Source organism: Drosophila persimilis, unplaced genomic scaffold (genome assembly GCF_003286085.1).
Source record: "Drosophila persimilis strain 14011-0111.01,24,50 unplaced genomic scaffold, DperRS2 tig00000124-arrow-pilon, whole genome shotgun sequence".
NCBI lineage: Eukaryota > Metazoa > Arthropoda > Insecta > Diptera > Drosophilidae > Drosophila > Drosophila persimilis.
Window position 1 is genome coordinate 812,747 of NW_020825294.1, and position 23,691 is coordinate 836,437.

At 45.0% G+C, this 23,691-nt stretch overlaps 4 protein-coding genes across 4 annotated transcripts; all 4 read right to left on the bottom strand.

Annotated features, from left to right (window-relative positions):
- Window positions 1-4,739: 4,739 nt before the first annotated feature.
- Window positions 4,740-7,992, bottom strand: LOC113565380 (lysosomal alpha-mannosidase-like). Its single transcript, XM_026987167.1, has 4 exons — window positions 7,858-7,992; window positions 7,430-7,800; window positions 6,900-7,370; window positions 4,740-6,841 (listed from the first exon to the last, which is right to left on the bottom strand). Exons 1-4 carry the CDS (start codon window positions 7,969-7,971, stop codon window positions 4,828-4,830), a joined length of 2,970 nt encoding a protein of 989 aa, XP_026842968.1. The 5' UTR covers window positions 7,972-7,992; the 3' UTR covers window positions 4,740-4,827.
- A 1,879-nt stretch (window positions 7,993-9,871) lies between these two features.
- Window positions 9,872-13,066, bottom strand: LOC6593875 (lysosomal alpha-mannosidase). Its single transcript, XM_002019136.2, has 5 exons — window positions 12,983-13,066; window positions 12,556-12,926; window positions 12,034-12,504; window positions 11,140-11,965; window positions 9,872-11,074 (listed from the first exon to the last, which is right to left on the bottom strand). The coding sequence occupies exons 1-5, from the start codon at window positions 13,064-13,066 to the stop codon at window positions 9,890-9,892; spliced, it is 2,937 nt and encodes a 978-aa protein (XP_002019172.1). The 3' UTR covers window positions 9,872-9,889.
- Window positions 13,067-13,918: 852 nt separating this feature from the next.
- On the bottom strand, window positions 13,919-17,206 carry LOC6593874 (lysosomal alpha-mannosidase). Its single transcript, XM_026987166.1, has 4 exons — window positions 17,083-17,206; window positions 16,646-17,016; window positions 16,114-16,584; window positions 13,919-16,051 (listed from the first exon to the last, which is right to left on the bottom strand). The coding sequence occupies exons 1-4, from the start codon at window positions 17,164-17,166 to the stop codon at window positions 13,948-13,950; spliced, it is 3,030 nt and encodes a 1,009-aa protein (XP_026842967.1). The 5' UTR covers window positions 17,167-17,206; the 3' UTR covers window positions 13,919-13,947.
- A 2,058-nt stretch (window positions 17,207-19,264) lies between these two features.
- LOC6593873 (lysosomal alpha-mannosidase) lies at window positions 19,265-22,633 on the bottom strand. Its single transcript, XM_002019134.2, has 4 exons — window positions 22,516-22,633; window positions 22,020-22,390; window positions 21,500-21,970; window positions 19,265-21,438 (listed from the first exon to the last, which is right to left on the bottom strand). Exons 1-4 carry the CDS (start codon window positions 22,600-22,602, stop codon window positions 19,335-19,337), a joined length of 3,033 nt encoding a protein of 1,010 aa, XP_002019170.1. The 5' UTR covers window positions 22,603-22,633; the 3' UTR covers window positions 19,265-19,334.
- Window positions 22,634-23,691: the final 1,058 nt, after the last annotated feature.

Genomic DNA, 23,691 nt, shown 5'->3' on the forward strand with positions numbered 1-23,691 from the left:
ACTGTTGCAGGGCTCTGAAGCTTTCGGCTATAGGAAATCATTTTGTAGGAACAATTTTTATGGCACTTACAATAACATTACTTACAACAGATCTATGAAGGTATGAAATTCTTTGGACCATTTTGTGGATTGGTAGCTAATTTTTTTGAGAATTACTGCAACTACAGATGTGCTATCTAAAAACGGCCTATACAATACAACAAAAATTTGTTTAAATGTCATAGTTGAAGAAACATTAAAAAAGGAACTTTAGAACTTTAGCTTTGGGTCGGTAAATCTTCAGGTTTGTTCGTTCTATAGACCCGAAAGGTTGTACAATTTTCTTATGATTTCATTGGGTTTTGTGCATATCAGCTCCAAAAATGCCGAGTGACAAAGCCATCAAATCTCAGTTTCGGAATTGAAAAAAAAAGATTTTTGGGTATATTACATATTTGAAGTACGACTCACCCAGCCCAATTTTTTGTACATCATGACGAACGAAACATCTCAAACAGAAATCGAAAAGAACATCCCCAAAACTCATTAATACAAAAATCAAGTGATTCTTCGAGTTCCAAGACTTTTTCATAAATTGCCAACTATCTACTCGACAAAACACTTTTTAAATTAAATTAAATTTGTATAGTTGTTCCCCAAAAAAGGTATAGAACCTAACAATTGCAATGTGCCAGCCAAGGTCCTGTCAGGGCACTGCGGATTTCGGATTCCCATTCAGCCGGCCAGTGGCAAAGCCAATGAACACGAAAAAGGTTGACCTCAGTGTCGGGGCAATATGTCCTGCCTGGAAAAATGTCAGGCTAACGCTGTCCGTGGTTAACCGGAGAGGCAGTCAGTTGCCAAGGGTTAAAAGGGTTAACCCCAAAAGCTAAAACAAAACGCAAAAAGGCGAAAACCTCTAAAAAATGTGAGTTGGCAGGAAAGGGGCAGCAGGAGTCAACGACGGCAAGGACGAGTACGAGTATATTTGGCGCATTAAAACAAAGGGATGTGCCGTGTGCTAGGCAAATAGACAAAGGCCGTGCCTGTGGACACATGCGTGGCGCCAAATCAAGCCTTGATTTATAGCCCAGTCAAAGGATTGCCAAAGGAACAGGACCGACGACACACACACAACCGGAGAAAAAACTAACATTAGCACCCTTGTAAATGTGTAAAACCGCCAGGGAAACAACAAATCAAAGGGGACTACTCATAGGAATGTGATTTCCATCCAGGAACCCATAAGAAACTCCGGGCATTTATTAGTTGCGCCACTCGGCCAAGGTTTCACCTTTCCAGTGAAACTTCTGGGTGATAATTTATTTATTTGGGATTATTTATTGCGCATACATCATAATTTTTGAGACTCTCTGGCTATATATTTTATTCCTTAAGCAGGCTCCAGGCGGCCAGCATCCAGCAGGAAAGAATTATAACTTTCAACAATGAAGGATGCGCAATAAATTAAAAATTCCAAACTTAAAAACGTAACAATAAATACATGGCAGGCACGGGGAAGGGGTGGCCCTACCGGCAATCGCCAGGAACAGGACATGCAGTTGATTTATTTCTATTCTATGGAAAATCAAAGAGCGGAGAGGAGCAGCAGCAGGAGTCGCACATCCCAAAATCCCTGCCATACCCGCGAATACGTCTCAAAGAAACGGAAGTATTTATTTCATAATCGTTATGATGTAATGAAGAAAACGTCGAGATTGCTGCAAGATTGGACGGGACTTCTGTAAAAATCATGTACATAGTGTTCTTATATACAAATCAATGAAATATTGATCAAATATATTTATATTGTATGCAAATTTTATTCCAGATATGATTTTACTATATTTTCATATATTTCAGGTTAAAAAATGGATTTTTGAATTATTCTAGTATCATAAAGTGATTATATCATATTTAAAGATATGTATATATTTTGTGGTATTTTGGTACAAAATATTTATTAATCTTATTTTTTTGTTTTTTTTTCTTTTTAAGTAATGTAAACCCTCAATAAAATAAATGAAAATTAAAAAAAAAATAAGATTTTATTGAAGAAAAAACATTTTTTATTTTATTTTATTTTACCCATAAGATACCGAAAAATTCAATTAAAAAATTTAATGCTTGAATCAATCTGAACAAATATTTTTCATAGTTATTACGAGATATTTAAATTTTGTATTCTAAAATAATTTTGAAAGAAATCATGTAATTTTGAATAGACTCATAAGAATAAATACTCATCCTGGAGTACCAAATTGCACTCATCTGTGCAACTCCCTAGTCGACTCTCAGTGTGAATGATTTAAAGGAACAGCGCAAAAAAAAAGGAAGAATAGGAAGAAACCGAAACACATCCTCAACATCAAAATACGTGGCGCATATTAAATTCTTATAAAATCGGCATTCGCTGAGGGATGCTCTCGTCTCTGGCATGGGGATCGCAAAGGGGAGAGAGAGTGGAAGGTAGCACTATAGCTCTATAGATAGACTAGGGCGCTATTGTTGTAAGTTTGAGGCATTTTTATGGTGTCGTGTCTCTACCTCCGTTGGATATGAGCTCCTGCTGCGATATTAAAAACTTGTTGCTAATAAAAAAGATTCGGATACGCTTGTCGATGTCCCAGATGATGATGATGATCCTAATGCAGTGGCAGTTGATGATGATGACATCAATGACATTTGTTGCGGTTCAATAAATTCGCAAACGCTTGGAAAAACGTGGATATATACTCGTACTCTTCCGTTTGCCGTATACAATATGTATGAAAAGCATTATGTGTGTGCGGATTTTTATAGACCCTAAGTAGGCTTGGGCCTCACTGCGCATTTAATTGTTCTGCGGAGGAAGGATGGCAGCCAGCCAGTCAGCCAGTCAGCCAGTGGCAATTGTCAAAGCGAAACGCTTTCCCATTCATCGACACATCGTTGGGTTCGTTCGGGGTATCCCCGGGTGTTGTTTAGCTGTCGGATAATCTGCTGCATGTTGCCGTTGATTAAAATGACACACACACACACGCCGACACACAGACAGACAGACAGACAGATACCCACACTTGTCCGCAATTTACCGCTCCGGATAGGTCGGATGGGGTCGCCTGGTGGGGGGCCGGGCCTCCGGTCGATTGTCTATAAGCCGACTGCAGTTCGTTCCCTCCTGTATTTCTGTATTTGAAGTGCCAAAAAGCACACGTTGCCCCTTTTTTTGTCGTATTTGTCGTCGTTGTATTATTGAGTTGTCGAGTGCGCGTTTTAGTGAGAGGATTTATGCTCGATGGCTCGATATTTGTTTAGCCGCTTAGTTTCACCATTTGTCCATTGTTTTTTGCCGGCTGCCCTTTTTTGAATATTCTGGTTCTATCTCTGTTGTGTTCCCGTTTGAACTCCGTGCTGGGTCTAAGCTGATTTTTCGGGATCATAAAGAGACGACAAATGGGTGAAAAAATGTAAATATTTCATCGCAGATTTGCATACCTTTTTCGATTGACTGTTCAATCAATTATGAAATTATGAAAACTCCACATGAACGACCAGTTAACACGTTATTATGGTAATTGCTGTACCACACTCGCATGCCCGAAAAATCCAGTCCGAAAATAAACAGCAGCAGGGAGTCCGTTCAAATGGAATGGCATCCAGGCATTGTCTTACCCATTCGGCAGGAGGGGGTGCTTTCTTTTTTGTTCTGCCCGAGCCACGCCCACACACAGACACACATGGGAATACGACTGAGTCGTAGGATTTTCAACACCCAACCTTATTATGGTCTGGGTCTGGCCCTCGATGCTAAAATTACTTAATCAAAGTTGGATTATCTGCAGCTCAGGAAGTAAACAGTGCGAGTGGCAGAAAAGAGTGGGTTGGGGTGTTGGTTTCCTTTGAATTAAAAGCGCCAACTCGACCGAAAGTCGGCAAAGCAAAAGTTTGACAGTGCGGCAAAGGCAACAGCAACCGGCAACAGCAATAGCAACAGCATGGGGCACTTGGCACACATATGCGCCACTGTCCTTCCATGCCGAGCTGCAGCTGAAACTAAATTAAATTCCATGTCTAATACTCGCACAAGGATTAGGACCAAACAACGCCTGAGCAGCTCGATTGGGCCTGGGCCTGAGCCTGGCCCCCGCCACTCGCCCCGCCTCGCCTCATTGCCTAAGACGGGTAATATTAAATAATTTTTCCCATCTACCAAAAACGAGAGCCTGCTCAGAGGACACACACATATGGCATGAATTCGCTCGCTCATTGTTTTGCATCGCAGTGGCAGAGTGGCATGGAGGGCTGTCCCAACCAGGAGCAGCCACAGATTAAAGTCTCCCGTGGCGAACTTAATAATAAAAGCCCAGGACCAAAGTCCTGCAATGGAAGATCCTTATACGAGCATGTATGATGATGGCACACAAGTATTTTGTAGGTAGATGCCACGAGGGGCATTGGGCGCAAATCTTTTTTCGAGTGCTAGACATTAGCAGCATTAGAACAGCAGCAGCAGCCATGAGCAGCTATCGCATACAGATATCGTTTATATATGTAGACACACAAGAGCTATAGATATACATGCCAGCCATAGCTTAAAGCTCACAAAAAAATATGTAAGCGACCAGGAAGCGAGCGACGGGGTTGGGGTCGTGGTCACCAAAATAGCCAGAAGGACTTATGTCGTCTAAGTCATGGATAGGAGCAGGGGATTTAAGGCGTGGGCTGCAGCAAATGTATCCGCATTGTAAGCTGTAAATATGTTAAGCAGTTCCAGCATATAATCTTCTATTTTTCTCTATTTATTATTAGCACGTTCAAAAAAATTTATCTATCATGTTTTACACAGTCATTGGCATCAGGGTTCAACTAAACTGGCTCCTTTCGGATGATGAATGTACGGATTTGCATGGGGTTCAGGGTCACACTGAACTCGGAGGCCTCATGAGATTTGTTCGCCGACAAGGGCTTGTGTTGCGACATGAAGAACTCGGCTTTTCGGGGCATAGGGCCGGCTCCATAATGATGGAATTTCATACGTTTCATCTCTTCCAAAGGCAGGTTGCCATCCAAGGTGGCTTCGCGGATCTCGCTACCGCCCAAGCTATCGAATATCGAGCGAATATTGAAGCTAACCACCTTTCCTTCGATGCGATCCAGAAAGTTCTCCAAGCGCAAGAGGATCTCGTCATCGGTGAAGGGTTCAAGGGTAAGCAGATGCACCGATTGGGGCAAGTCATTAAAGTCGGGTAATAGCTTGGGTACAGCGTTGCTAATTGCGTTCTTGGATTTGCTGAAGAACTTCCAGAAGGGCAAATGAATCTCTTTCTCAGCCTGACGCTCAGCGATAGTATTTTCTTTGGCCACTGCATTGAGAATGAGAAACAGTTTTCCCCTTGCAATAAGACCATCACCGAACTGCTGTTCGTTTAAGGCTTCTGCAGCACCGGAGCCATCGCTGAAATAGCTACGGCGATGGAGCATAATCTCTAATCGTCCATCATTCATACTCGATCCTCCCTGAGAGCGATCATTCAGTAGGACCAGTCGCTTGGCATTATCCTGCAGGGCAATGCGGGATGTGACTGGATAATAGTTACCACTCGTAGGTTGCTTCTCCAAGTCGGGACTGAAGTCTTCGCGCTTGTCTCTTTCTCGCCTAATCATCTCGCGACCATTGGAATCGGTATAGAAGACGCCATCTGATGAGATTCCACTATCGAAAATAGTAATGATCTCTCTGCCAAACCCTGGGATAGGACCGATCAGCCATTCAAACTCCACACGATTGACTCCTTCATAAATCCGAATGACCTGGGAGATGTAATCGTCCACCTGCTGATGAATCTCCTTTACCAAATCCCCATCGTATACTGCGAACTCAATATCGTCTGACAGCACATCCATGGGTTCATCTTCACGGAAAATATAGTGGCACGATCGTGTAGTCTTGAACACTCCAAAGTTCTGCTCAATCGTCTCAACGACACCGTTCATCTGAATGGTCTTTAAGCGACCAGTATAATTGTCGATCACCAGTTTAATCTGGGATGTCTGGACCACAGTTTCCGAATCAACATCGGATTGAGTCTCGTCCTTTCTCAATCTATTGTGCAGGACGATTTTCTTGCTCTCAGTCTTCTCTATCTTTTTGATGAAGTAGCTGGCAATCTTGTTCACGGAGGCCTTGAACACAAGCTCGTGCTGAGTGTTGTTCTCGCGGTATTTCAAAGCCAGTACGGGCTGGGCCACTGGGACAACTTCAGAGGCAACCACGCGTCCCTTCTCGTCGGTCACTTGGTAGCTCTCCTCCCTCACGGGCACCCGCACATACTGGGAGGAGGTGTGGGCCAATGGGTTGAACAGGGTCACGACCACGTTGTCGGCACTGTCCTTGGTGAAAGCGCACTCACTGATGTTCAGTTGCAGGCAGCTCTCAAACTCCCCCTCTGGAAGGTTGGTCAGGACTCGTAGGGCATCCCGGGCATTGCTGGCTCCTCCGATAATGCCATCGTACAGCAGGCGATCGTAGTCGTTGGACACCTCCTGCTTCTCCGTTCCAGTGATGGCATCGTGGTGCTGCATCACACCCATTATCTGGCGGAGGTAGTCCAGATCCTTCTTTTGCTGGTCGCTCGAGAGCCCGGCGAAGACACTGAGTTGCTTCACGGTCTGCAGCATGTGATTACCGTCGCGCTCGAAGCGTTTCTGGGTGGGTCGGGAGGTGTAGTATCCTGTCCAGAAGCTGTCCGCCTCATGTGAGTGGGGCAGGAAGTCCTGCGTCTTGTTGGGCCATGTTTCCAGAGTCTGATGCAAGGACTGCAGATAGCAGCTTGGGGTTGAGTAGAAGACATTGTACCTGAACTGGAGACTGTTGACATATCTATGTGGACGGAAAAGTAAGATACCGGTTGGAGATAATGAGGCTGATAATAGCTCACTTAATCAGTTTGTCCATATTTTTATAGTTCTTATGGGCATTTTCATAATGAAAATCATCACCCATTGGAACCATGATGTGATAGGAGCGGTAGTGCGTTTCCAGGCCCTCTAAATATTTGGTGAATTCATTAACCCTGTCCCCTACATTGTTGTCGTAGCTCGTTCCATCAACAATGGGGTCGTCATTGCAAAGCAAATCAAAGCAAAAGCCAGGAGGGGCCGAGTAGTGGTTGTAGAGCATTCCGGTGAAGAGTTCCATTTCATCGAGGGACTCGCTGGCATTCCAAATCATTTCCAGGCCCAAGTTATCCGCACGTTTGCTCTTATCCCTGTGATCCATGCGAGCAAAGAACTGTCCGTCGAATCCCATTTGAGCAAACATCGAGGCCTGCTCCCGGGAGTGGCCAAAGGCATCGATCTGCCAGCCAACACGGGGACGTGCGCAAATACCGAATGCCTCATCAAGGAACCTAAAGATCAGTATATAAAGCCATGGAAGTCCCATGCGGACAACTCGGTTACGACTTACTTCAATCCCACTGTGAACTGATCGATCACACTCTGATAGTTGACTGCCGCCTCATCGTTCATGGTCCAAGCTCCGCCAGTGAATACCAGACGACCTTCGTTGACCAATCGGTTGACCACCTGCTTCATTGACTCCCTCTGTTCCTGCCACCATTTGGCAAAGAACGCGGTCTCCACTTGAATAAAGCGACGCTTGGGATTCTCCAAAAGTGCATCGATGACTGTGTCGAGGATGTACTGGACTCTGGCATGCTGGATGTTGTTCTTGTGGCCATAGTAGTACTGATCCACCGTCTTGAGCCAGCCTACATCATCGTGGGAGTGAGGCACCAAGTGAACGTTGACCATGAAGGGTTTTGTTTCAGGACAAGACTGCAAGCCGAGGAATCACTAGTTTAAACTAACACGTTAAAAAGCATCTGTAATTACCTCATAGCCACAGACAGCTTCAGTTGTGTCGAATGCCAACCATACTAAAAATATAATTATGCCGTAAAAATATTTCATTGCGGTGTGTTTTCGATGGGTGGGAGTCGAGTCCATGACTGATTTCTCCCCTCGTTTAAGCTGTCTTTTTATAAAGAATTGATAAGCAATGAGTACTAGAGTATATTTTGAATTTGAATCAATTAAGCGATAGCCATATTCATAGTCCACCATAATGAATATGTTATCAATTTCACAGTGCGGTTAATCTGGGATTTTAAGAGGTATTGCAGTTCTTATCAAAACCACTTGAAGGTTTTAAATGGATTTTAATTGATGAATGCCACTTACGATTAAAGAAAACTTTTATGAATTTGTACTACTTGAAGTACCAGGGCAATCAGGGATCTTATCGCTAGGAAAGTGAAAGCCACATATATTAATTATACCTGGTACTCGATGTGTTTGGGGGTATTTTATTTCTGCGGCGAATGTTGATGTGTGTGCAATACCCAGAAAGAACCTTTTTTGACCCCAGAGATATAACGGCTGATGTTGGTTTGAGAAAAGAGATAGAGATTGATCGACAGATGTAGCGGAATAGAAAACAGAAGCAAAACGAGGGGGAACGTTGTGAGTTGCTGCGGACACCGCAACTCTACAGTTATACCCGATACTAAGTCAGTATGGCTCTCCTCCGGCAGCGCCGCTAATATTAAGCGACACGACCAAGAGTGCGTGCGAGCGAGACAGAAAATCAGTCTGAGCGTGACGTCGGGCGCTGCGTAGCCACTGCAAATTGATTTGTTCCTTATGGCTATAAAAATGATCTGATCTGATCCAGATTCAGCAATCTGATAGATATGGTCATTATCTATGATTCTGCGTTTTTAGTTTTCTCGAATTTGCAATATTGTGGATGCAACAGTTCTTCGTCCTTTGTGGGGGCGGAAGGGGGTGGGGCGAAATTTTCAGATATACGTTTTATAGTGAGATCTAACAGGAGTGCGTATACTAAATTTGGTTACTCTAGCCTTAATAGTCTCTGAGATTTTTGAATATCCCCAGATTTGCATCCTTTGCGGGGGCGGAAGGGGGTGTGGCGAAATTTTGAAACAAACTCGTCTCGGTCCGATATATTAGGAGTGTGGATACCAAATTTGGTTGCTCTAGCTTTTATAGTCTCTGAGATCTAGGCGCTAATGTTTTACTCTAAGCAAAGCCGCCTATGCTACGTGTGTGTTAGAGAGAGACAGGGCGAGAAAAAATGAAATTGTTTTCTTGATGCTGGCTATAATAATAATACGATCCAATTCCGCAGTCTAAAAGATATGGTCATTCTCTACGATTCTGCGTTTTTGGTTTTCTCGTATCTTTAAAATTGTGGATGCCACAGATTTTCGCCCTTTGTGGGGGCGGAAGTGGGCGGGGCAAAGTTTTGAAATATTTTTGTAGCAGTGACATATCACAAAAGTCTGGATCCAAAACATCGTTGCTCTAGCTCTTATAGTCTTTGAGCATTAGGCGCTGAAGGGGACGGACAGACGGACAGACGGACGGACGGACAGACGGACAGACAGACATGGCTCAATCGACTCGGCTATTGATGCTGATCAAGAATATATATACTTTATGGGGTCGGAAACGATTCCTTCTGGACGTTACACACATACACTTTTACCACAAATCTAATATACTCCAATACTCATTTTGAGTATCGGGTATAAAAATGGAAAAAGATACAATTTTCTAAAATTACAATCACATATGTAGGTCATACGATGACATTAGATGGTTTCTGTCATTCTGCTATTCTTTTCCCATCTCTCATGACAAGGGCTGACAAAATTGCGACAGAATGCGGAGGGATCCACGATACTGCGATACCAAAATCCAAAGAGAGAGAGAGAGAGAGTGAGAGATAGAGTGCGGCAGTCATCGACTCCAATAATATATTGTAGAAGTAACAAAAATTATAAGCTCATATATACATATATAATATGAGCTTCGGGTACTCGTTACCCGTTCTCTCTCGTTACTTTCTTTTAATAATGAAAGTTCGAATTTGCATTGGGTGTAGCGTGACACTAAACTCCGATCCTTCCTGGTGTTTATCCGCCTCCAGGGGGTTGTACTCGGCTTTAGAGTACTCGACAGCCGTTGGTGGTAAAACGCCAGATGCTTTTGCGGGGAACTTGAATCGCTTCATCTCGCTCAGTGGTAGGTTGCCATCCAAGGTGGTCTCGCGGATCTCTTCACCGCCCAAGCTATCGAAGATCTGCCGAATGTTGAAGCTAACCACATTACCCTCCGTGTGGTCTACAAAGTTCTCCACCCGCAGCAGAATTTCATCATCGTTGAAAGGCTCCAGGGTGAGAAGATGCACGGGCTCAGGGAAGTCATTAAAGTCGGGTATCGATTGAGGCATAGCATTTCTGCTTTCACTGCTGTCCTTGCTGAAGAACTTATAGAAGGGCAGGTGAATCTCCTTCTCTGCCAGACGCTCAGTCCGAGTATTTTTTTCTTTGATTGAGCTGAGGACTAGGAACAATTTACCTCGGGCAATCAGACCCTTGCCATACTGCTCTTCATTGAGAGCTTCGCCAACGCCGCCGCCATCATTGAACATCAGACGGCGATGTAACAGCATTTCCAGCTGTCCGTTCTGCAGGCTGGCCCCGCCCTGCGAACGGTCGTTAAGCAGGACCAACCGTTTCTCATTGTCCTGCAGTGCAAGGCGGGAGGTGACTGGATAAAAGTTTCCGCTGATCGGTTGACGGCTCAAGTCTGAGGTAAAGTCCTCCCGCTTGTCCTTCTCTCGCCGCATCAACTCACGGCCATTGGAGTCCGTGTAGAAGACACCATTCGATGATATTTCACTGCGGAAGTTTGTGACAATCTCCATGCCCACGTTGTCTACAATGGGAATGGGTCCCACCATCCATTCGAACTCCACACGGTTGACACCCTCATAAATGCGAATGACCTGGGAGATCCACTCGTTCATCTGCTGATGGACTTCCTTGACCAAATGCCCTTCGTACACTGTAAACTCAACATTATCTTGCACTACTTCAATGTCCCCATCTTGACGGAATGTGTAAGCACATGAAGCGCGGGTCTTGTACACCCCAAAGTTCTGTTCAATATTCTCCGATACTCCATTCATCTCAACAGTCCTCAAGCGGCCCGATTTGTTGTCTATCACCAATTTGATGAGCTGTGGAATTATGGTTAAGATTTGCAGGTACGATCTAAAACTATCTGAGAGCTACTGAAGCTTACCGAATTTTGAACTACAGTATCGGAATCCTCTGCATGCGGTTCAACCTTCTTTATCGTGTGAGCCTTCTTTGGATTGTCGATCTTCTTGATGTAGTAGCTGGCGATCTTATTCGCGGTGGCCTTGAAAATCAGCTCGTGTTGGGTATCATTGGCACGGTGCTCCATTGCCAAGACCTGCCAGGGAACTGGCACAATTTCTGAAGCAACTCCATTTCCATTCTCATCATTGACTTCGTAGTTATCTTCTTTTACGGGTATTCGGACATACTGCGTGGAGTTGTGGGCCAATGGATTGTACAGCGTCACCACTACGTTGTCAGCACTATCCTTGGTAAAGGCGCACTCACTGATGTTCAAAAGTAGGCAACTTTCAAACTCTCCGTTGGGAAGGTTGGTCAGAAGCCTCAAAGCATCGCGGGCACTGTTGCCAGCTCCGACAATGGCATCGTACATCAATCGATCGTAGTCGTCCGATACGGCTTGTCGTTCGGTACCAGTAATGGCATCGTGGTGCTGCATCACTCCCAATATCTGGCGGAGGTAGTCCAGGTCCTTGTTCTGTTGATCGCTCGAGAGTTTAGCAAAAACACTGAGCTGCTTGACTGTCTGTAGCAAGTGGTTGCCATCGCGCTCGAAGCGTTTCTGGGTGGGTCGGGAGGTGTAGAAACCGGTCCAGAAGCTGTTCGGCTCATGGGCATAGGGAAAGAAGTCCTGGGTTTTGTTAGGCCACGTCTGCAGGCTCTGATGGAGAGCGTTGAGATAGCAGCTCGGGGTTGAGTAGAAGATGTTGTACTTGCTACCGTGTGCCTGGCGCTCGTTTATATACCTTGTTGAAATTCCAAATGATACGCACTTAAGGATCATTTATGGGTAAAATACTCAGGCAGCACTTACTTGATCAGCTTGTCCATGTTCTTGAAATTAACCTTGGCATCCTCGTACTGGAAATCACCACCCATTGGGATCATGATGTGATTCGCTTGATAGTGCTTTGAGACAGTTGCCGCATAGCTAATAAAATCATCCACCCTGGACTCCACGTTGTTGTCGTAGCTCTTGCCATCGATAATCGGGTCATCGTTGCACAGGACATCAAAGCAAAAGCCGGGTGTATCCGAGTAGAAATTGTATAGCATACCCGTGAAGAGCTTCACTTCACTCAAGGACTCGCTGGCATCCCAAATCATTTCCATTGACAGATTCTCCAGCCGAGTGTCCTTATCGTTGTGATCCATGCGGGAGAAGAACTGTCCGTCGTAGCCCATCTGGGCAAATATCGCCGCCTGTTCGCGAGAATGGCCGAAAGTATCGATTTGCCAGCCAACGCGAGGACGAGCACAAGCACCGAATGTCTCGTTGAGGAACCTATCAAACAAATGAGTGTCTTATGATGAAAATCTCATAGAGTTAACCTACTTCAATCCCACTGTAAACTGATCGATCACACCCTGGTAGTTTACAGCCGCCTCATCGTTCATGCTCCAGGCTCCACCCGTGAACTCAAAGCGTCCTTCGTTGACCAATTTTGTGACAATTCGTCGAGTGGTCTCCGACTGTTCCCTCCACCACTTGGCAAAGAAGTAGGTCTCCACCTGAATGAAGCGACGCTTCGGGTCGCTGATGAGCTCCGTCACAACCGTATCCAATATGTATTGGACGCCAGCATGGTGGATGTTATTCTTGAAGCCATAATACGACTGATCCACCGTCTTAAGCCAGCCGACATCGTCGTGGGAGTGTGGCACCAAGTGAACGTTGACCATGTTCGACTTTGTTTCGGGACATGACTGCAGCAAATAACTTTAAAATCAAGCTCTGCGTTTTCTCGCGAGTGTTTACTAACCTCATAGCCACAGACAGCTTCGGATTGCTGCGGTTGGATCACCAAAAATGAAACCAAGAGGAGAACAAAGCCCAGACGTATCATATTGGCAGGAATTTAAAGCAAATTGAAGCAAGAACTGACTTTCTTTTAGCTGAACATGCTGTTTTATAGGCACAGGTATGACTTGATAAGGAATGCACACAAATGATAAGAAATAATATGCTCGTACATTAGATCACTGTGATAAGCTAATTCTAAGAACAAGAGAATTATTGCTGTGCAAGACTCGACAAGTCGACACTCGTTACATCGAAGACAACTTAGCTGCACAAGACAATGCTTCCTTTTTGAACATACTTACATTTCCATGAATACAAAACACCCTTGGATTTCATGGGTACCATAAATACCGTAGTATTGGAATTAACTGATAAACTCGCTCGAGTGTTTACTTTTGCATGACTCCCTAGATGATGTACTTCACTTTTATACGATCTAAAAATAAGTTGATTATTCAGTTTGTATCAATCATTTAATGGGAGCAGTACTCGTAACTTCTGTTTTACTGAGAACTATATTTTCAATCAATGCTTATCGAGTATTTTAATGGGGCGAAGTGCGGATAAGAGTTTGTTTATGGGAATGCATTACCAGTAGTACCTACAAATACAAAAAAAATACAATAAAAAATATAACAGATTTTTTCTGACAAGACGAAAGTCTCACAATTGTTTAAGCGATAGAAATTTTATTAATGCTCAATTAAACGTAAATTAAGTCTTCAACCTCTTCAACATAAGATATAAACGATATAGAGTTATCATTACTTCTGACAAAGTTCATGCGATAAAACCGTTCCGGTTTTATAGAAAACGAACCAAAAATGGGAGATAAATTCCAATATTTTTAAGTTCCTTAAAAAATCTCATTATCATGATTTTTAGTTCTTTTAAGTTTCTTTCATTTCAGTTTTTTATTCTAATTTATTTCTTCTTGATTATAAAAGTACGAATTTGCATTGGGTGCAGGGTAACACTGAACTCCGAAGCTTCTAGAGAACTATCGGCAGCCAGGGGCTTGTGCGCCGCGGTGTAGTACTCGGCCTCTGTTGATATCGCTCCGGATCCTTCCGCATGGAACTTGAATCGCTTCATCTCGCTCAGTGGCAGGTTGCCATCCAAGGTCGTTTCGCGGATCTCCACACCACCCAAGCTATCGAAGATCGGCCGAATGTTGAAGCTAACTACCTTGCCTTCGATGTGATCCAGGAAGTTCTCCACACGCAGAAGGATCTCGTTATCGGTGAAGGGCTCAAGGGTGAGCAGATGAACCGACGGTGGGAAGTCATCGAAGCTGGGCACCGCCTTGGCGATAGCGCTCTGGGTCTGGCTCTGACTGCTGGCCTTGCTGAAGAAAACGGAGAAAGGAAGGAGGATCTCCTTCTCGGCCAAACGCTCCACTTTGGTCGATTCCTCCACAGAGTTGAGGATCAAGTAGACTTTTCCGCGTGCAATGAGGGGTTTGTCGTACTTCTGCTCGTTCAGAGCCTCTCCCACTCCATATCCATCATCACGAATAAGACGACGATGGAGCATGAGCTCCAACTGTCCGTCCTTCATGCTAGTTCCTCCCTGTGCACGATCGTTGAGCAGTGCAATGCGCTTGTTGCTGTCCTGCAAGGCAATGCGGGATACGACTGGATAGTAATTTCCACTGGTGGGCTGCCTCGACAAATCGGGAGTGAAATCTTCGCGCTTGTCCTTTTCTCGTCTAATCATCTCGCGGCCATTGGAGTCGGTGTAGAAGACGCCATTCGAGGAGATTTCGCTGTAGAAAAGTGTCACAATTTCCCTGCCAGTGTCCTCGTCCGTTGGAATAGGCCCGATGAGCCACTCGAACTCCACACGGTTGACACCTTCGTAGATGCGAATGACCTGGGAGATCCATTCGTTGAACTGCTGGTGGACTTCCTTGACCAAAGTTCCATCGTAAACCGTAAACTCCACATCTGTAGTCAAGAATTGCATCTCGGTAGACTCTACCTCACGGAACACGTATGCACCAGAAGCAGAAGTTTCATACACTCCAAATTTCTGCTCAATATCCTCAACGACCCCATTCATTTCAACGCTCTTCAAGCGACCCGTATTATTGTCGATCACCAGCTTGATCTGGGATGTCTGCACCACAGTTTCGGAATCATCATCGGCGTGGGTCTCGACCTTCTTCATCGAATTCACCTTCTTGAATCGCTTGGGCACCTCCAAGTTCTTTTCGGTTTCCTTCACAGACTTTTTATCAGACTTGGGCAGGACAATTTCCTTGTTTTCTCTCGTCTCGACCTTCTTAATGAAGTAGCTGGCGATCTTGTTCACGGAGGCCTTGAAGACAAGTTCGTGCTGAGTGTTGTTATCGCGGTATTCCAGAGCCAGGACCTGCCAGGCCACCGGGACAACTTCAGAGGCCACCACGCGTCCCTTCTCATCGGTCACCTGGTAGCTCTCCTTCTTCACTGGCACTCGCACATACTGGGAGGAGGTGTGGGCCAATGGGTTGAACAGGGTCACGACCACGTTGTCGGCACTGTCCTTGGTGAAGGCGCACTCACTGATGTTGAGCTGCAGGCAGCTCTCAAACTCCCCCTCAGGAAGGTTGGTCAGGACTCGCAGGGCATCCCGGGCATTGCTGGCTCCTCCGATAATGCCATCGTACAGCAGACGATCGTAGTCGTTGGACACGGCCTGCTTCTCCGTTCCAGTGATGGCATCGTGGTGCTGCATCACACCCATTATCTGGCGGAGGTAGTCCAGGTCCTCCTTCTGCTGCTCGCTCGAGAGCCCGGCGAAGACACTGAGCTGCTTGGCGGTCTGCAGCATGTGATTGCCGTCGCGCTCGAAGCGTTTCTGGGTGGGTCGGGAGGTGTAGTAACCTGTCCAGAAGCTGTTGGAGTCACTGGCATAGGGGAAGAAGTCGAGAGTTTTGTTGGGGTACGACTGTAGACCTTGATGAACAGAGTTCAGGTAGCAGCCGGGTGTCGAGTAAAATATATTGTAGTGGGATCCAGTAGCCTGGCGTGCGTTGACATATCTAAAAAGTTAAATCGGGCATTTAGCAGATTACTATTAATCAAGTAGACAGACTTTTCTTACTTGATCAACTTGTCCATATTCTTGAAGTTGACCTCAGCATCTTCGTACTGGAAGTCACCTCCCATGGGTATCATGATGTGGGTCGTGCGGAAGTTTGCCGCGACCTTAGCCGCAAAGGCGATGAAATCGTCCACCCTGGACTTGACGTTGTTATCGTAACTGTCTCCGTCGATAATTGGATCGTCATTGCAGTGCACATCGAAGCAGAAGCCGGGAGTGTCCCAGTAGTGGTTGTAGAGCAGACCAGTGAAGAGCTTCACTTCACTCAAGGATTCGCTGGCATCCCAAACCATTTCCAGTGCGAGGTCAACCATGCGCCTGAACTTATCGCTGTGATCCATGCGAGAAAAGAACTCTCCATCGTATCCCATTTGTGCGTACAATGAGGCCTGCTCGCGACTGTGACCGAAAGGATCGATCTGCCAGCCAACGCGAGGACGTGCACAAATACCGAACGTCTCATCAAGAAACCTAAAGATATCAGTCCATATAGCTACGTAAGTCCCACGACTACATCTCTGTTGCAACTTACTTTAATCCCACTGTGAACTGATCGATCACACTCTGATAGTTGACTGCCGCCTCATCGTTCATGCTCCAGGCGCCGTTGGTGAACTGCAGACGACCTTCGTTGACCAATTTCTTGACCACCAGTTTGTGGGTCTCCGTCTGTTGCTCCCACCATTTGGCAAAGAAAGAGGTCTCCACCTGGATGAAGCGACGTTTGGGATCCTTGATAAGCTCTGTGATGACTGTGTCAATGATGTACTGGACACCAGCATGCTGGATGTTGTTCTTGTGGCCATAGTAGTACTGATCCACCGTCTTTAGCCAACCGACATCGTCGTGGGAGTGTGGTACCAAGTGAATGTTGACCATGTTGGGTTTTGTTTCGGGACAAGACTATAGTAGATGGAACGATGGTTGATGGTTATTTCAGTCCATGGAAAATATCAAAGCTCGCATCACCTCATAGCCACAGACAGCTTCAGTTGGTTTTGTGTCGATGATCAACAGTACGACAAAAAGAAAAATGCCGCCGAGATACTTCATTGCAACACCTTTAAAAATTTAAAACGTGTGACTATACAAATATAAGAACTTTATGCGACTCCAACAAATAGGTGGCTCGAGCTTGAGTCCACAACTAATTTTCAATCAAGTGTAAGTTGCCTTTTTATATGGGGAACAAAACACAACATAGCTGTTTTCCCTGGCTATGAGTTGATAAGAAATGAGCACTTGACCGTATCTTGGATTAGTGAAAGTGAAGTGATGCTTAAAAACCAATTAAGTAGGTGCATTTGAAAGATAGCCCCTGGTTTGGTTGGTAATACGTTTCGAACGTCATGTTGTACATTGTAGGTAATCGAATCTCTCCATTCTCGACATATGGCAGTCCTAATCATCTTGCACTAATACGTTTATCTTAATTGGGTGCCATATTTAACAATCTGTCTGTATTTGCTTCTGTTTTTGAGGGATATGGCACTCCTTATCGAACGTTCATATTCGATTAGTTAAAATGATTTTAATTGTTGATTGCATGTATAAACATTTTTAGTTTTTATGAATTTGTACGGGAAATAATCAATTACCTTATTGGCATCAAAGCACATCTATTGTTTGTTTTGTATTGTTTATTAATCCTTCCTAGTCAACAAGTGCCTACAAAAATTAAATATACTTGGTATAGTTTTTTTCATAAATATTGTTATGATCATTAGTTCCAATTAAGACTTACTAAATATTTAATAAAATCTTTATATTAAATATGTTTTTGTGTTGAATTTTGTTTAAATTTGTTTATTTATTTAATTATATACTTTTCTAATTATCCTTAATTATTTAATTGGATTTCGATTATTTTAATTTTTAGTTATATATATTTTTTTTTAATATTTTTTTTTGTTTTTTATGAATTGTTTTCTAGTTCCTAGAAACTAGAAACCGAAAGCCACTCGAAGTTCATGTGGTATAGAGCTTAGCCTCTAACCGAGGAGTGGAGTCCATAAGCCACGAACTAAGCACTTATTCCGACCCAGTTCTCGCACAGCAACAAAGCACTTGAGGGCCTGTTTTGGCGGTCATTTGGAAGAGAGTCGAGTGGCTTGGCTCAATTTTAGGGAGTTATCATAAATAGGAGTGGTGTATTATACACTTATTCGATTGATGTTTGCATAAATGTAGACATACTATTGAAAAGTATTCGAAAAGCAATTGAAAAGTAACCTTATCTGTGTCATCAAGTCCATCCGCTTAGCCTAAGCATTCATATCTGTTATGCACGACAAAACAAAGTCTTTTAATCCTCTGTTTGAGCCGCGCATGTGGCTTTAATAGTCAATAGGTGATAAGCTGTGGTGTACTTATCCTAGAGAGATAGAACGAGGGGGAACGTTGTGAGTTGCTGCGGAGACCGCAACTCTACATTTATACCCGATACTTAGTCAGTATGGCTCTCCTCCGCCGCTAATATTAAAAGACACGACAAAGAGTGCGTGCGAGAGAGATAGAAAATCAGTCTGAGCGTGACGGCTAGGTTTCTCTGGCCCTAATAGTTTCTGAGATTTATAGATGCTCCAGATTTTCCTCCTTTGCGGGGGCGGAAGGGGGTGTGGCCAAATTTTGACACAAAACGGTCAAGGTCCGATATCTAAGGAGTGTGGATCGAAAATTTGGTTGCTCTAGCTTTTATAGTCTCTGAGATCTAGGCGCTAATGCCACAGATTTTCGCCCTTTGTGGGGGCGGAAGTGGGCGGGGCGAAGTTTTGAAATATTCTTGTAGCAGTGACATATCACAGAAGTCTGGATCCAAAACATCGTGGCTCTAGCTCTTATAGTCTTTGAGCACTAGGCGCTGAAGGGGACGGACAGACGGACAGACGGACGGACGGACAGACAGACAGAGCTCAATCGACTCGGCTATTGATGCTGATCAAGAATATATATACTTTATGGGGTCGGAAACGATTCCTTCTGGACGTTACACACATCCACTTTTACCACAAATCTAATATACCCCAATACTCATTTTGAGTATCGGGTATAAAAATTTGTGGTTTGAATAACGTTGTTCTAGCGACAATAGCCAGCAAATGTTCTGCAGCTCAGAGCAGTGTTTGCACTTAATTACTTTCTTCTCGAAATATATGTTTTTAAATATTGAATTTATATATTTTATTATATATTTATTATACTGCATGATGGGGAACTATGAATTACTTCTTCTTGATGATGAAAGTGCGAATTTGCATTGGGTGCAGGGTGACACTGAAGTCAGAGGCTTCCTGAGAGTCGACAGCAGCCAGAGGCGTGTGGGCCGTCGTGAAGTATTCGACCTCTGCGGGGCTGTGGCCAGAGGCATCGTGGTGGAACTTGAATCGCCTCATTTCGCTCAGTGGCAGGTTGCCATCCAAGGTGGTCTCGCGGATCTCCACACCACCCAATGTCTCAAAGATATGACGAATGTTGAAGCTAACAACATTACCCTCGGTGTGGTCTAGGAAGTTCTCCACGCGCAGCAGGATCTCGTCATCGGTGAAGGGCTCAAGAGTGAGCAGATGCACCGACTGCGGGAAGTCATCGAAGCTGGGCACCGCCTTGGCGATAGCGCTCTGGGTCTGGCTCTGACTGCTGGCCTTGCTGAAGAAAACGGAGAACGGAAGGAGGATCTCCTTCTCAGCCACACGCTCCACTTTGGTCGATTCCTCCACAGAGTTGAGGATCAGGTAGACTTTTCCGCGTGCAATGAGGGGTTTGTCGTACTTCTGCTCGTTCAGGGCCTCTCCCACTCCATATCCATCATCACGAATAAGACGACGATGGAGCATGAGCTCCAACTGTCCGTCCTTCATGCTAGTTCCTCCCTGTGCACGATCGTTCAGCAGTGCAATGCGCTTGTTGCTGTCCTGCAGGGCAATGCGGGATACGACTGGGTAATAATTTCCACTAATAGGTTGCCTTCCTAGATCAGGGTTGAAGTCCTCACGCTTGTCCTTTATACGCTTGATCAGCTCGCGCCCATTGGAGTCTGTATAGAAGACGCCATTCGAGGAGATTCCACTATCGAAGATGGTGACGATTTCCCTAGCAGTATCTTCGTCAGTTGGAATTGGCCCGATGAGCCACTCGAACTCCACACGGTTGACACCCTCGTAGATGCGAATGACCTGGGAGATCCATTCATTGAACTGTTGGTGGACTTCCTTGACCAAAGATCCGTCGTAGACCGTGAACTCCACCTTGTCTTCCAAGAATTTCAGGTCAACGTCTTCCTTTTGACGGAAGACATAAGCTCCAGATTCATATGTTTCATAAATGGCGAAATTCTGGTCAACAGATTCGGAGACGCCGTTCATCTCAACGGTCTTCAAGCGACCTGTATTGTTGTCAATCACCAGCTTGATCTGGGATGTCTGCACCACAGTTTCGGAATCATCATCGGCGTGGGTCTCGACCTTCTTCATCGAATGCACCTTCTTGAATCGCTTGGGCACCTCCAAGTTCTTTTCGGTTTCCTTCACAGACTTTTTAGCAGACTTAGGCAGGACAATTTCCTTGTTTTCTCTCGTCTCGACCTTCTGAATGAAGTAGCTGGCGATCTTGTTCACGGAGGCCTTGAAGACAAGTTCGTGCTGAGTGTTGTTCTCGCGGTATTCCAAAGCCAGGACCTGCCAGGCCACCGGGACAACTTCAGAGGCCACCACGCGTCCCTTCTCATCGGTCACCTGGTAGCTCTCCTTCTTCACTGGCACTCGCACATACTGGGAGGAGGTGTGGGCCAATGGGTTGAACAGGGTCACGACCACGTTGTCGGCACTGTCCTTGGTGAAGGCGCACTCACTGATGTTGAGCTGCAGGCAGCTCTCAAACTCCCCCTCAGGAAGGTTGGTCAGGACTCGCAGGGCATCCCGGGCATTGCTGGCTCCTCCGACAATGCCATCGTACAGCAGACGATCGTAGTCGTTGGACACGGCCTGCTTCTCCGTTCCAGTGATGGCATCGTGGTGCTGCATCACACCCATTATCTGGCGGAGGTAGTCCAGGTCCTCCTTCTGCTGCTCGCTCGAGAGCCCGGCGAAGACACTGAGCTGCTTGGCGGTCTGCAGCATGTGATTGCCGTCGCGCTCGAAGCGTTTCTGGGTGGGTCGGGAGGTGAAGTATCCTGTCCAGAAGCTGTTGGAGTCACTGGCATAGGGGAAGAAGTCGTCGGTTTTGTTGGGCCAAGTCTGTAGTCCCTCGTGCAGGGAGTTCAGGTAGCAAGCCGGGGTTGAGTAGAACAGATTGTACGTGGAGCCGTCCGCCTGGCGTGCGTTGACATACCTAGTTTGGAGAAAAATGAATGGTGTCGGGACTAAAGGTCAAATTAGTGTGCTCCGCTTACTTGATCAGCTTGTCCATGTTCTTGAAGTTAACCTGGGCATCTTCGTACTGGAAATCATCACCCATGGGGATCATGATGTGATTGGAGCGGTAGTACTTGGCCACATTCGAAACATAGCTCAGGAAGTCGTCCACTCGCGATTTGACATTGTTGTCGTAGCTCTTGGAGTCGATGATGGGATCGTCTCCGCAGTGCACATCAAAGCAGTAGCCGGGCGGAGCCGAGTAGTGACGGTAGAGCAGGCCAGTGAAGATCTCATCGTTGCTCAGCGACTCGCTGGCATCCCAAATCATTTCCATTGCCAGGTTATCCAATCGATTATTCTTATCGCTGTGATCCATGCGCGCGAAGAACTCTCCATCATATCCCATTTGAGCGAAAATCGAGGCCTGCTCACGGGAATGACCAAAGGGATCGATCTGCCAGCCAATGCGGGGACGGGCACAGGCGCCGAAGGTCTCATCCAACCACCTAAAATATATCTTTAAATGGGCTTCCCTCTCGTCTGATATCCACTTACTTCAAACCCAAGGAAAACTGATCGATCACACTCTGATAGTTGACTGCTGCCTCATCGTTCATGCTCCAGGCTCCACCCGTAAACTCAAAGCGTCCTTCGTTGACCAATTTCTTGACCACCAGCTTGGTAGTCTCTGGCTGTTCCTGCCACCATTTGGCAAAGAAAGAGGTCTCCACCTGTATGAAGCGACGATCGGGGTTCTTGATCAGCTCAGAGATGACTGTGTCGATGATGTACTGGACACCAGCATGCTGAATATTACTCTTGTGGCCATAGTAGTACTGATCGACCGTCTTGAGCCAACCAACATCGTCGTGGGAGTGTGGCACCATATGAATGTTGATCATGTTGGACTTTGTTTTGGGACATGACTGAAACCAAAGTTAGGGGAATCTTTAGTGGAGGGTTTTCTTCCTACTATAAATGTAACAAAACTGGTACAATGTTTCACTTTCGTCTAAACTCTTTTATTTTTTGTATATTTTTTTCCCTTTACCTCATAGCCACAGGCAGCCTCAGATTGTCTCACGTTGAGAGCCAGCAGGGCGGCGGACAAAAGTACAAGGCCGCTGAGGTAACGCATGGCGTAGAACTTTCTTTTTTTTCGAGCTTACACGTGTGCCGTTTCGAATCGAGCACAGAACTAACTTTCATTCGAAATTTGGAGCTTCTTTTATAAGCGTCCGTCTTGGTGCGACTTGATAAGCAATCCAACTATCGCTTAGAGGCTTAGAGCGAATTGATTCCGCTGAAAAGCCCCATAAACCCCACTAGCGATAACCAATAGCTTAGGGAAATACGGAATACTTTCATTACCGAAGTTCAAGTTTCGAAAACCATATCGTTGATTGGGTTCTAATCTGTGATTGGCAATCGATTAGTAAAATGTGTTTTTATGAATTTGTACCAAGGCATTGGAGGTAATCCTCATTCAGATTAGGGCATAGTGCGAGTATGATTTGTACTCGTGGAAACCATTAGAGGAGGTAATACAAAGGTTTATTTTAATATTTTCTATGGCCACTCCCATGAGGGCCACTCGAGGGAGCTGTTTTGAAAATAATTACCTCCCAAGGAAACGCTACCCATGAGCTAATCATATTCTTAATCGGTCAATTCGGTCAAATCAAGGTATACAATTATAGAATCCATTCCTTCTCCGCTCGACGCCTTTGATATTCTTTGCCATATCGAAAACTATACTCATTTTGTATGAACAAAATTAACTCAAGAAATATGCACAATATTTATTATTGAATAAAAGTACAAACTCCACCAATGGTGTATCTGAGAAGTAGGTATTCAAGAAATACAAATGTTTCTTGTACGGAAAATTCTACTCTCAGATGAGACATCTTCTTGCTGGAGAAATTTCTTTATTTTTGCTAGACTTTTAATGAGGATTCATATGTTTTATATGTTTTAATGAAGCAAAAACGGCAATTATATTCTTTATTTTTTAATAATCCAGCACTATGTAGTATTGCAAACGATGCGATGATTGCACAAAATCGCTTAAATGCAAAACTCATTAAAATAATTGCAAAATGCAAAAGTATAACAAACCCATGAATATGTCGACAGACGGAGAGAGAGAGGCAGAAAGAGCGAGTACAGTAAACACACAGAGAGTACTACGGCATACACTCATTAAACCAACCATAAATAATTA